At 38.6% G+C, this 14,334-nt stretch overlaps 1 protein-coding gene across 1 annotated transcript; it reads right to left on the reverse strand.

Annotated features, from left to right (window-relative positions):
* Positions 1 to 1,269: 1,269 nt before the first annotated feature.
* On the reverse strand, positions 1,270 to 13,383 carry LRRC58 (leucine rich repeat containing 58). Its single transcript, XM_016199909.2, has 4 exons — positions 12,884 to 13,383; positions 7,227 to 7,355; positions 6,311 to 6,588; positions 1,270 to 3,361 (listed from the first exon to the last, which is right to left on the reverse strand). The coding sequence occupies exons 1-4, from the start codon at positions 13,381 to 13,383 to the stop codon at positions 3,153 to 3,155; spliced, it is 1,116 nt and encodes a 371-aa protein (XP_016055395.1). The 3' UTR covers positions 1,270 to 3,152.
* Between the last annotated feature and the right edge of the window lie 951 nt (positions 13,384 to 14,334).

Below are 14,334 nucleotides of genomic sequence, written 5' to 3' on the forward strand. Positions count from 1 at the left end.
ATTTACAATGCAAGTCTTTTTTTTTTTTTTAATTTCAAGGCTTAAAGCTCCAAGTATCAAGAACTTTAGAATAAGAGACTTTTCTGGCACACATTTAGAAGTAAAATATGAAAGGTAATCCTCAGACCTACCTCCACTACTCAAATACAGGGAATACTGAGAACCCCGACTAGCTTGTCTTTAGCAAAATATATCCTATTAGCCAATCTTCTTATTTCCTAAAATCCCAGGACTATTTCACAACTCAGTTTGGTGACACTGAGAACTGGATTCTAGGAATAAAGATTACTAAGAATATTCAGTGTATCCATTTCAATTTCAAATATTAGCACTGAAAAATTTCATTCCAAACACATTAATGCTTTGGTTAAGTAGTTTTATCCATATAACTTTTGGTCACTAAAACTGTCCAAGTGAAGATAAAAATACTTATTTCATTATGAAAATTCATGCAGATTCTATAAATCTCAAAAAATACAGTTAAAGTTTATTAACTATAGTTTAAACACAAACGTGACGTAACAACTAAAGAGAGATAGACTATTATTTTAACTACATGGTTAGCTATATGATTCGGGAGCTGATTATATGGTTTCTAGAATATCAAGTCCCTTGTATCTCACCTTCTGGTTAGTATCTACAGTCACCTGTTACAAAAAAAGGGAAGGTAGGGGGGAAATAAAACAGGGAAAAATCTTAGAAATTATTAGCAGCTCTGTAAAAGGTTACAAAAGGTAAAAAGCTCTTGTAAAAGATTTAAAAAGAAGATAAAACTAACAGCCATAATGTAGATTTCAGTAAACGTCACCAAAGACAGTTGGACACTGATCTTAGGTTTTCAAATGTACATATAGAGAACCATAGCAAACATTTTGCTGAAAGTATTTTGCCGTATACTTTGGTATGTATCCACATTATATAGCAAAGGCTAGAAACTCTTTCTGGTTGGACCTCCTTACACATCTGTAAAAGCTAAATCAGTATATCTTCTTTCTGGGAAGCTGGAAAGAGGTATGTAAGGTTAAATACCATATTTACATACCTACCTATTTATTTTACAAAGACTAACTCTTAGAAGGTTACCCAAGCTGTTAGGCCAAGCTGGTAATGAATTTGAAAGCAAATTGTGACATTTAAGCCTAAAACTTTGGTCGTATTAATTTGAGTATTTTACTATGAATACATGATTTTCTGTGAAAATGTTTTATGTATGTAAACTAAGTCACTTAAAAACATTTTGTGCTTGCCACTTAGGCACTGCCTAAGTCATCTTTACCATTTATAAGTTTATAGTATGTAGCTTGCTGTGGCTCAAAAGGAGAAGTAAACAAAGACTTTTTATTACTTCCATTGTAAGATATAATCACCCATATACTACTTTGTTAGGCAGCAGAAATATACTAGATTACTTCCAAAGACAGAAAATTCTGAATCAAAAGGAAAAAAGAATCTTACTACATTATAACAAGGGGAAGGGATTTTCTTTATAGCAGCGTTTCACAACTGCAGTCATGAAACTCTCATGATGTTTCATGAACTAACATATAATAAACAGACAAACCCTGAACCATCCTACAGTATATTCTTCTAAAATAAAAAATAATATATATGACAAAAACCTAATACATATACATATAATTATTGCAAAACAATGTTTTAAGAAATGATGTGTCCATTCACGAATGCCAGCAAGTCAGAAGGGAGATCATCTCCTGTTCCAATGCATTTCTGACCTGCGTGTTACTGTATAGGTAACACTTACCAACAAACAATCAAGTTATTATAGGTGAATGATCTAAGATTGCTAGTATGTGTTGTGTATTTTATTTTATACTACCAACTTGTAAGTGGACAATTATTCAACTTTTATTGCATATTAAGCTAGTTAATAAAAAAAAATTGGGTCATTTCTAATAGAAAGTAATCTGAAAGCATTTTTCTGCTGCACTTTAAGGATTATTTAACAATTTTTTATGTTATTAATACATTATTTTCAAAAAATATCCCATGGTTAAACTGGTTCTGAAAATTGTTCTACTGTGTACAAACACAATGACTGCTGCCCCAAATTTTATTTGGTTTGTTGTAATGTTTTTCTAGTGTTTCTTTAAAATGTAGAGAAAGTTACAATTTAGTACACATAGGCAATGGAATCATGACTATTAAAATTTTTAAATCACTTTCCCGCTCCTTTAATATAAGATATAAAGAAGCTTTCTTAGCTTACCTCTCTTTTCTGTCAAAAGAAATCTGACTGATTTTTCAATCAAAAACTATTATTCTCTTATGATGAACAGATTGATCAAGACTGTGGCCTCCCATTAAGTGTAAAAGTGATTTGCTAGGGGGATTACTTCATGTTTAAGCAAAAAATGAAGTTAAGGTGGCCATGAGCTCAGATGTCAGATATATAGTTGTTTACCTAGTTCTGTTAAAGCATATTTCAAGTGTTCTGCATAGTATGACAGGATATAGGCTGCTCTGGCATCATTTCTTGAATAAACTTCTAAATCCTAGCTAGGACTTAAGGCACTATAACAGCCATTTGTGGATTACCTAAGGGTAACAACCATCATATAAAATAAAGGAGCAAAAATGAAGAGTTTTAAAATCCCACATAAAGTTATATCTCTGCTTTACCAGTTAGTAGGTCAGAAAGGTTTAGGTCCTATGTAACCATCTGTGAGCTTATCTGAACAGCTCTGTAATTTTGACACATGAATAATATACGAAAAGGAGGGTAATCCTATTATAGTACAGTGTTCCCCTAAACCCAAGGACAACTCTGGTAATGATTACAGCTTTGAGCATTTCTCTCTTCATCGTAACTGTCGCCACTCATGGTTTATCATAGCACTACTTTTCAGAATGTTCTAGTCTGCTGTGAAAGTTATACAACACTTGAGTGAAAATTGCAAACAATCAGCCAACTCAAAACTGCCATTCAGAGTGAATTACATTAAAAAAACCCAAACATGAAACGACTCATTCCTGCTGAATGAGTAAATGAAACATAAAATCTTTTACATCACCTCTGACTCTTTCATGGACATTCAAGGTGAAGATAATGTTTCTAGTGAACTTCAAAGTCTCCTCCTTTCCTAACCACCTTTCCTCAGTCTTTCAGTGTTTCGTTCCACCCTGCACTCTCTTCAGCCAAGAAGGACTTTCTGCATTCTGTGTGCGGCAACACTGGCTTCGTCCTCTGAGTCAGATTCGCTCTGGGACGTGGAGCTGTGAGAGGCAGAACTGCAGGGCGAAGAGCATTCTGGCGAACACAAGTAGTGCATCAGGGGGAGGCGGTACTTCCCACAGAAGTCCACAAATTTGATTTGTCTGACACAGCAGTCAAAGTAGACTCCTGGAGAGGAGGGGGAATAAGTATAAAGTAATTATTACAAAGCAGAGAGTCAGTTTCTTTTGCAACCATTTCTCCAGCATTCTAAAGCAACATCATGTACAGTCTTCTCTTTTGTGAATCGTAAGCAGAACTAGTAGATGTTTCTATAGCTGTTTACAGCTAATTATAGCGATTTGGCTGCAAAGAGAAGGCCAGGAGATTTATCTTAAAGGGAGCTGGTATTAAAAGGACACTACTTAGCTTGTTTTCCCTGGGTGATTTGGTGGATAGTGGCTGATAGAGATTATAGGATACCTAAAGTACCCTTCCCTCCATCAACCAAGCCACTCCTTAGTACTACTCTACAGTCAAGAAACTTTAAAAAGCCCACAAAACTTCAAAATTTGCAGAAAGGAGACAACTTTGGTACTCCTGTTCTTATGTACTGAGAAGCAAAATGAAAAGAAACAAAATGCTACCTTACATTTCCACAGGTTCTAAGTCTACAGGCTTCAAAGCTGTTTCATTAATGGTCTCATAGGGTTTTCACAGAATTATATATTGTTAGGTAGAATGAAACTAGTATTTAGCTCTTTTGATTCCTAATTTTGATTTCACAGTACTCTTGAACTGTGGCCCTTGAGCCAAGTAAAAATACATTTAGAGCTGAAAGAAAAGTAGAGGTTGCTATATCTCAGGGTTCTAGATGATCCTTAAAGATACTGTACATCCCTAGCCCAGGCTGTTACAATGATTGCAGGACAACTGGAACATCTAGAACTCTGGGTCCTATTACCTCTCTAGAGAGGAATCTTAACCTCTATACCTTACCTAAGTTTCCTCTGGCACCAACTACTCTGTGTATGTCACATAAAAGACCAAAATAAAAAGATGTGGTCCAAACAAAGGAGAAATAATTTCTATTAATTTTTTTCCTAATACTTCCCCATTAACTTTCTAATTTTTTTGATCCTATAGTAAGTATAACTCATAGTTTAAGAAAGGAAATTCAAGGTATATTACTTTGAACAATTTAGGAAAGTAGATAAATTCAATAAACTGGTCAATGAATATTTTTATAATACCCTCAAAATGTGTTAGCGTCCTGAAAACAGGTGGAAGTAACAAAATAAAGCAGTATAGAGTAACCATGAGCTAAAATAGTACAATATTATCTTGTCATTTTTAAGATCTCAGACTATACAAAGAAAATATCTCGCCCAGCCGGGCGTGGCTCAGCGGTTGAGCGTCGACCTGGGATCCAGGCAATCGGGGTTTGATTCCCGGTCAGGGCACATGCCCGGGTGGCGGGCTGCAGCCGATCAATGACTCTCTCATCATTGATGTTTCTGTCTCTCTCTCTCCCTCTCCCTTCCTCTCTCTGAAGTCAATAAAGATATATTAAAAAAAAAAAAAAAGAAAAGAAAAAAGAAAATATCTCACAAAATATAAAATTACTTTTGTTTAGAGTTCAATAACGAGTCTGAGGAGAAAAAATTGTTGATGGTTTATTTATATATTATCTCAAATTTTAAACTAATAATTTTAAATGTATTTTTGTTCCTAAGATAAATAACACATCAGCATACTGAAGAAGTAATTCAGAAACAACTAAGAGTAAAGAATTCTTGTAGAGGTCCATTTGCAGAAAAGGAGAGATTTAATGAAGAGATTAAAGACTGTTAAACCTGAAAGTCTGCTGTGAATGTGTCCCTGGCCATTGTTAAAGCCAATTTAGGAAAGAGAACCAGAGAAGAGTGTTAAGTATTTCTAATTTGGCACAGCACAGTATCCTCTACTTCTAAGAGTGAGTGTCTAGAAAGGGCCCAGAGTGTTGTTCTTTTTAATCCAATAGTGTCTTTTTTCTTTTTTGATATTCTCTGAGGAACTTAAATCATTTTCTTCTTAAACTTTATAATGGTTTCAAGACATGATGGGGCTTCCAGGAAAACCTCTTATCATCATTATGCATCATTTCCTCAGCACCTACATTTATCGGACAACAGTAAAAAAATTCCTGTACCGCCATCAAATTGGGTTTTTAAAGAAGTCTTTTATGAAGGAGTCAAAATAAAATAACCGGCTGCCAGTCACCTACTCCCACCCTCACCCCCTGGCACTCCGGGCTTTTCATAAGCTGGTCTTAATGTATCTTTTATAAACTCTTTTCACTCATTACTCCCCTAATTATAGTTTTGAGCCAAATTATTACTCAGCCAACATTCTGCCCCATACTGCTATTTTATCTCCAATTTTACTTTTTCCATATGAAAAGTTTATCCTCAATCTTAACCTATCAAAATCCAACTCATATTTCAAGAATCATTCCATCTTTTCCAGATCTAGTTAAATGTACTTTCTCCCTCCTTTGATTTCTAATACTATACTGAATTCCTACTTCACTCTGCCTTACATTATAGCATTTGTTTAATTCTCTCCATATGCTCTAAACTGAAGAAATTTTGAACCATGGATTTAAAAGAATATAAAATTCCAGGGTACATTCTGAAATTGGCATACATTTTGCCCATTCTCATATATCCTGAATCATACTCTGAGTAAAGGTACCTGATACTCAGAATGATGACTCTAAAAACATGTCCCTCAAATAAGTATGAAAGGTAGCTAAACATTTTAGAGATTCTTTCTAAGCAATTAGGACCGTCACGCTTCTTTTGTGTTTCCTCTCATTTTACAAATCCTACGGCAGTTCCAAAACAGGATGAGACTTTCTGGGTGTTTTCCTTGTGTGTATGAATCATAAAGAACTATGAAAAGAATAGAAAGAAAAGGAAAACAGAAATCCAAAGAGAGTAAAACGTCTTAGTTTCTCGTGAAAGCATGAAAGGATGAGAGAAACAGACTAATTGCCTTTCTCTGAAAGAAAACAGCTAATGAAAACAACACTTAGATCATCAATTTTAAAAACAGCTAAATGAATGGGAAACAAGAACACTAAATTAAACTTACCTCCACACTTTGGGTTTGGGCAATTGCTGGCTAAACTCAAGTATCTAAGAAGATTCCCAGGAAGATCACAGGGAGTGTAGGAAATATTTCGAATTTTAATGGTCCTCGCAGCTAATTCCAGGAGAGTTGGAGGGTCATAGGTTAAATCTCTAACAAAACGCACAACCAACGGATTTCCTCGCAAACTCAATTCTTCCAAATGAATAAGGTTGAGGATCTCTCGAGGCAGGTATGTCAGCAAGTTATTGTGAAGACTGAGGGATCGAAGCGAATGCAACCTAGAATGAATGCAGCACAAAAGCCAGCGACAGTAAGCAAGACTACCACCAAGTCAAGTGAAGAACTTGATTCCCCCAGAAGAATGACTAATGAAGATGTCAACGAAAATAAAATTTACAAGTGCTGAAACTAGGTCAGAGCGCAGACTTGTAAATGTCATGAAGGGATTTTGCTCATGGAATTTTGGGGAGTTTAGAATACTTAGAGTATTCTGATGTGCTAAATGAAATATAAATGCTAGATTTAAAGGTTTGGGGGGGATGTTTTATCATTTGGATAGCCAAAAGAAATATATATATATTTTAAATACAACAGGAATCAAGATCCTTCACATTATCTCATTAGGATACGAATGCTTCATATCAAATATAAAACCAACAAACTCCCATAAAACCTGGGAAATCTCTGCCAAATGAATACTCTATTTTTTACTACAGAAAACAAGCTATACAAATATTGTGAGAAATAAACCAGAGCATTTAAAGGTAACATTAAAAATAAACAAAACTCAGAACTGTAATTCTCATGTAACATCTAATTCTTTTCTACATATAAAACATGTGGGTGAATGCCAAAACAATAATTCCTAAGTGTGTATCTCTACATATACATTAAAAAATTGCCTGAAACTACTCACTGTGAAAGCTGAGGAGGCACACTTTGGATTCTGTTGTCACATAATACCAAGTAATTTAGAGAAGGCAGATTTGCTAATTCTGGTGGGATTTCTTTGATGAAGTTTCCTCCAAGATATAAAAACTCTAAACTGCAAAGATAAATAAATAAAAACAAAAAGTAAACAAACCAAAGCTAGATAAGATACCCCACTGCCTTTATTACAATGAACACTCAGCAAATGTTTTACTTAGGATTTGCTGTGTGCTATACAGTCTCTACAGAAATACGGTAATCTTCAGGGAGCTTATATTACAGGTACAAGACACACCAATATTAGATAATACCACATTGTATGCGGGAAACGTATTTATACGTTTTACATTGACTGGTAGTAGAGCGCGCGATAAAATCTACCCGCAAACAATGTGATATTATCAACACTACCTGCTGGTTTTATTTCTGTTACAATTTATTTCATTTAATCCTAGCTCTACTACTTACCAGTGTAAAAATTTGGGCCAGTTACTTAATCTCATTATGCTCGTTTCCTCTTCTTTTTAATGCAATAATGTTATTATATTACATGTAAAGTGCCTAGCCAACAAATATGAACCAGACACCTAACATGCACCCTTCTAGGGAATATAGTGGAAATAAGACCAAGTACTTGACCTTAAGTAGCTTACATTCTAGTGAGAGAGACAGACAATAAATCAACGAAACTGTATATATTTTGCTATATAGCTTTAAGTGGTATAAAGAAAAAGGGAGGTAATCAGATTTGATGAAAGTGATATTCTAGACAGGATAGCCATAAAACGTTTCCTGAGGTTGACATCTGAACAGAGATCTGAATGAAATGACTCAGAACAAATCCCTGAAGTGGAAAAATGCTTATGCTATAAAACAGCAACACAGCCACTGTGGGTAGATCAGGAGACAGAGGTGGGGCAGTGATAGTCACATAGGTCAGAGAGCGAGCCTAGGAAGGCCAGATCAGGTCCTTCAGACCTCGGTAAGGACTTGGAATTTTATCAAGTTGAGCGCTTTTTTACAAGACTTACACTTAAAATAGAAATACCCCAATACATTAAAAGTAAAGGGACAGAAAAAGGTGTACCAAGCAAATCTCTACCATTTCATATCTGGACTACCACATTCGCCTCCAGTCTGCTCTTCCTGCTTCCACTCTTCCCATCACATTCCCCTCTCACATCAGCAGCTATTTTCCCCACAGCAGCCAAGTTACCCTTCTGGAGCAGCGATTTTCAACCCCTGTGCTGCAAGAATTTTTAAAACATGCAATACCTGACTATTTAGTTGGGGGGACTGATCTCTTTTCCCTTAGACTGTGAAATAAAAAAATAACAACCAACACAACAATAGCCATCCGGTGTGAATATTGGAATCAAAATTATACCTATTTTCTTGTCAGATCGGCAAGAAATATATTTTTTGGTGTGCTGCCAGATTTTAGAAATTAGTTTGTGTGTGCCATGAGATGGAAAGGTTGAAACTTGCTGTTCTAGAATGTAACTCAAGTATATCCGTTAGAGATTCTTTCAGAAAGGACCCACCATGGTTACTAATCTTTGAGTCCTTTGTCTCTGATATTTTTATTTTTTCCCTCACTCTTGAGTAATACATAGCTTGGCTGGGCATTAAATTGTAGGTTGACTGTTACTTTTATTGGGGCTAGGAAAATATTGTTCCATTGCATTTTTTTAAATTATTAGGAGCTTTTAAGATCTTTCTTCTTTATTTAACCTTATTGTTCTGAAATTTTATCATGTGTCAAGATACCATTTTAAAGTACTCTTTTTAATTGTGGGAAATTCTCAACCACTGTTATTTCAAACATTGCTTTTCCTACATGCTCTCTATTCTCTGTCTAGAAGTCCTAGTAAATAGCAGTGGAACTTCAGAATTAGTTCTCCATGTCTCTTAACATTTCTTTCATACTTTCCATTTCTTTATGTTTTTGTGCTACAAGCTACCATTTGGCCTATTGAGTTCATAATTATATTTTTTCATTTCTAGGAATTCTAACTGGGGTTTTCATAACTGCCAATTTTTAAACTTCTTATTCTTGTTACAATGATGGAATTCCCTCCTTTACCTCTCTGAAGTTAGGAAACATGCTTATTTAAAAGTCCTTTGTAGATGCCTTATTACAAGTATTTTCTAGGTATAATTTCTTCCATTTGTTGAATTTATCTGTACTTCATAATCTTGTCTTCCTTGATGTGAGGTAATTCAGACTTCTGTCACTTAAAAAATATATTAATGATACTCTTTTTCTATTTCTGATTGTGTAAACTTTTAATATTTATAAGGCTTGGTAAAAGCAGATAAGTTTAATTTTAATATGTTATTTTTTGTCTTTCAAATATTGCCTGTATCAAAAATCAATTGTCTGTATACAAGACTGAATTCTCCTACATGTAAATGTTTAAGCACTGGTTTAAAAACTTCCTAGGCAGGATTTTTTGGTCTTAACAAAAATGGTCTTAGTTAATGCTCAGTTATTCAGAAATCTCTATTTTTCAATGATGAGAGCTACTAGAATAGAATAAGAACAGAATTAGATAAGACTATTTGGAGGCCCCAAAACTGAAACTACCCTGGAAAAAGAATTATTTTGAGAAGACTATCTGGGAAAAATATTGGCAAACCTTGAAATCTTTTTAAATAACCATCTCCATTAAGTCTACTGAAGGAGAAAAGAAAGTGAATAGAGGGGAGAGTGAGTGAGAGCAAATTTAAATATTGTCTTTTCTATTTAAGTCAGGAACCTAGAGAAATTAGTGTCTGGTGTTCATTTACTACTCAGGGTGTTTTTCTCTCCATGTTCTGGAGTGGGTGGGAAGGCATACAGACAAAGGATGTCAAACCTTAGTAGTTAGTGTGACTTGGCAGAGAAGGATCTGATGTTCTAAAATATAACCAAGCCCATGATTTCGAAATTAAATCAATTCTCTTTTGCAACTGATGGGTATCATTAATCAAATTATACAATCAGCATAGTAAATTTACACTCTCTGGCCTATTTCTCACTTTGAAATTCAAATAATTCCCAAAGTTCTAGGGACTTGAAGCCCTTAAATGATTTGTGGGAATTAAATTTCTAAAACATACTCTACTGTTTCTAAACATGCTTTTCTGTAAAGAGAAAGGAAACTATTATTGAATTTAAAGCAAAACTGTAGTATTTAAAAGTTCTTGTTTGTCAGCATTACACCTGTTAATCAGGCCTGGAACAATTCTATTCTTTCAGTGTTTGACAAATATAGAAAATAGGAAAACCATTCATGAAATTTATAGAATTCTTCCTTTCCTTTCTGTTTATCATTAACAGACCAATCTTAGATTTGCTTCCTGAAAAATATCCCATTTCTTCAATCCTTAGCAATACTGAAATGTGTGGCTTTTCTCTAGCAAAGGCCAATGACCCATTGAAAAAAATTATAGTAGAGTCCCTCTGTGTCAATCAACTTTAATCACAGATATAAGTAGAAAATGTTTTGTTTCTCTTTCCTTTTTCAGTTCATGACCCTTCTGTCAGTGTCTGCGTGATGTGGTTTTAGAAAATGAAGATAAGAGGACTGTGAAAGAAACAGAAGCTAAATATTAAAGCCCTGGAATGTTTTGGAAGCTAGTGTGCAATACATAAATTGATATCTTACAAAAGAAGTGACTAGACCAGATGATAAATAGAATGTAACAGAGTTTTTCTTAGTATACTGAGAAAATTCAAATGAGGTTAGAATTATGTAACACCAAAATTAGAAGGAACCAAGGCCTGCCAATTTTGCATCTAAATTTCTTTAAACCCTTTTACTTCTTATGCTTAGCATCACCCTGATATAAGCAACCATCATCTCTAATTCTACTATAATAGCTTCCTTCTAACCAGCCCTCAAAATCTCTTATCTCTCCCCCCTCCCCCCACTTCATTCTTACACAGCAAGACAGATGTGCTTAAAACTCTGTGGATGTAGAATTGAAACCTTACCAAGGCCTTCAAGATCTGACATGGCCTGAGGTCTGGTTGAAATATATTTGCCACTTTCCCACTATGCTCTAATACAATGTCCTCCTTTCAAAATTTTGGCCTTCAGTCCTTCTTGTTGCTGGGCTTTCTCACCTGTGTGTTCCTTCTACCTGGGCTGATCCCACCTCACCCTCTCCTAGTTAATTCTCTTTCTTCAAAAGCTCAATTCAAATGTTACTTGCTCAAGAGCCAAACTAAGTCAGGTCCCTCTGTTATTTCATTTCAAGGCACTCTGTATGTCTTCATAGAACTTATAACAACTGTAATTAAATAATGAGGTTTAATGTCTCTCATTTGTAGTATGTTAGCTTCATGAGGGCAGAATCATGTTCACCACTGTATCCCCAACACCTGACACATAGTAGGTATTAAGGAAATATCTGTTGACGGCATGAGTAAATGAAGAGACATCTTGTCCAAATGCCTCAACTTTGCAGATTAGGAGGCTGTAGTCAGGATACGTTCAGTGACTTGCCTAAGGCTGGGACATCAAGAGCTCTTATTCTCAGGCTAATGTTCTTTTCACTACAATTAACTCTAGGATCCCTCGCAGCTCTAACATTCTGTTATCTCAGAAAATTCAATGAAGGCTGCGAAAATATGTTACAGGTGAAAGACACTTTTTTTCCACTTTGGACAATCTACTTGCTCTTGCTCTATTTCTTACTTCCCTGCACAGCACATTTAAGGGACTTTTGATACCTGTGTCTCTGCTTCTGCCTTCCATTTAATTAATATATTAACCGAATAATCTAGGTGAGGTAGACCTGCAAACAAGGAACTATAATCAATAGGATAAATGCAATGGGGGGATGAGGTACAAAATAAGTAATAAATTATTTGCTGTCCAGGAAGCAGTAAAGAAAGAAAACTGGTTTCAAGTACCCACTAGGGGTCTGAAATCATAGCCTCCCCCCCTCATACCCTATAATGGGGGACTGTGGTATTGCTCTTGCTAGAGAATAGGGAGCAGTAAATGTCCTAGAAGGCAAGGTTCAGATCAGTGTACCCTGTATGTCTTGCTAAAAGGCATAAACTTTGATCTAAAGCAGCAGTTTTCAACCTGCGTGCCGCAAGAATTTTTAAAACGTGCAATACCTGACTATTTGGCCAGGGGCACTGACCACTTTTCCCTTAGATTGTCAAATGAAATAACAACAGTCAACACAGCAACAGCCATCCGGTGTGAATGAATCAAAATTATACTTATTTTTCTTGTCGGGTTGGCAAAAATATGTACTTTTTGGTGTGCCACAGAACTTTAGTAATTAGTTGATGTGTGCCATGAGATGAACAAGGTTGAAAATCGCTGATTTATAGACGTGGAAAACCACCAACGGCTACAAAGCAAGAAAGTGACATTTACATTTGTCTGAGGAGCTCTCAGTTTGGATCACTCCCTTCCATCCAAGAAAGACAGAAAAACTGCCTGGAAAATCTGCTGTCACACACTATCTTATTATATTCGCTGAGCTGGCCGGGTAGTACTGCCCAAGAGTTAAAGGGAGAGCCTGGAAGAAGGCGGTTAGGTGACAACTGAGGGGCGCAAAGACCAGGCCCGGCGCCCAGGGCTCCCGGACACCGCTCCAGGCCTCCCGTGTCTCTGGCGGGGACCCGCTCACCTCTGCAAGTTCTCGATCTCAGCCGGGATGGTCTGCAGCTGGTTGCCGCCCAGGCTGAGGGTCTGCAGCGCGCGCAGCTCCAGCACCGAGCCGGGCACCTCCTGGAAGCAGTTCCCGCTCAGGTTGAGCACTTGAAGGCTGCGAGAGAGAGGCGACTGGGCCAGACCCTTGGGCAGCGCGCAGGGCCCGCCGAGCCGGTTGTTCTTGGCCAGCAGCGTGCGCAGGCAGCGCAGCGCCAGCAGCTCGGGCCCGAGCGCGGTCAGCGCGTTGCCGCTCACGTCCAGCAGCTGGAGGTGCGGGAAGCCGCTGCCCAGAGCCCGCGGCAGCGACACCAGACGGTTGTGCGGGAGCAGCAACCGCAGCAGCGCCTCCCGCGCGCCGCGTCGCTCCTCGGCCCGCGACTCCAACTCCGACTCCAGCGTCTCGGGGGACACACTGAGACGGGACAAGTTCAGTTCGGCCTCCCCGGCCGTGGTCACTGCTGCCCCAGGCTCCTCCATCCCGGCCGCCGCAGGGCGCGCGGCCCCGGAACCCGGAGAGCGCCCCGCGCGACCCCCAGGCCCGGAGCTCCGCGGCGCCCCGGAAACTGAACCGAGGGCTGCGTCGGAAGAGGCGGGGGCGGGCGCTAACCCCGCGCGTCGCCGCCTAGTCACGCGACGTGGGCGGTGGGTGCGCGCGCCGCTCGGGGCCGGGCGCTGGCTCGCTGGGCGCGCGGCGCGCGGTCGAGGCGTCGCGCGGAGGCCGAGGGCCGGGGCGCCGGGCTGCTCTCTGACCCCCGCGGGGTTAGGGCGGCCGCGCTTTATATAGCCCGGGGCTGGCGACCTCTCCCGGAAGTCCAGGGCCTCTGTAAACAGCCGAGGATCGTTGGGTTTTCTGGAATTTACTCCCGGTTGGGAGTGCGGCCCCTGGTTGACAGAATTCAGTGGGAACGCAGGGACTTAGTGGTGACTCAGCCCGTTCCAGAGACGCCCAGGAATTTAAAGTCGGGATTCACCGAGCTGACTCCAAAGTGCGAGGACAGCCGGCCTGGAAGTCAGAACCCCTGGCTTTCACCTCGGCTTCTGCTGTTAAATTGCTTTGCGTCCTTGGCCGTGGAATTTGATTTCAGTTTCTCCATCCATGAACTATGGGCACTTGCCCCGGTTGCCCTATATTCAGGTTTTGTTTTTGGCTTTTTGGTTTTTTAAGCCTGATAGAAGTAATGTATATCAAGTAAGGATGTTTCGCCGTTTTAGCTACAGAAGCACTTACGTGGTTTGGGGTTTGAGGGCAGTGGGCAGATAGGACTTGGGAGCCCTGGGGGAGGTTCGTTAATCCGAGAGAGCTGAACTGATCCATCAGGTTGAGAACTCGCAAAGTGCTGAGCTTTTCTTCCAGGCCAGAGCTACACTTTAACTGGGAAAACCCTGACCCTGGCTTTAATTTAGTACTTCTCAGCCACATTTTCTCTT

Source organism: Miniopterus natalensis, chromosome 6 (genome assembly GCF_054644295.1).
Source record: "Miniopterus natalensis isolate mMinNat1 chromosome 6, mMinNat1.hap1, whole genome shotgun sequence".
NCBI classification, from domain to species: domain Eukaryota; kingdom Metazoa; phylum Chordata; class Mammalia; order Chiroptera; family Miniopteridae; genus Miniopterus; species Miniopterus natalensis.

Bases quoted from the DNA above. Each gene is read 5' to 3' on its own strand.
- LRRC58 (XM_016199909.2), bottom strand. From the start codon at position 13,383: ATGGAGGAGCCTGGGGCAGCAGTGACCACGGCCGGGGAGGCCGAACTG. The intron at 7,356-12,883 runs GTGAGCGGGTCC...TTATCTTTGCAG, and splicing joins GAGATCGAGAACTTGCAGAG to TTTAGAGTTTTTATATCTTG. The intron at 3,362-6,310 runs GTAAGTTTAATT...CCTCCTCTCCAG, and splicing joins CCCAAACCCAAAGTGTGGAG to GAGTCTACTTTGACTGCTGT.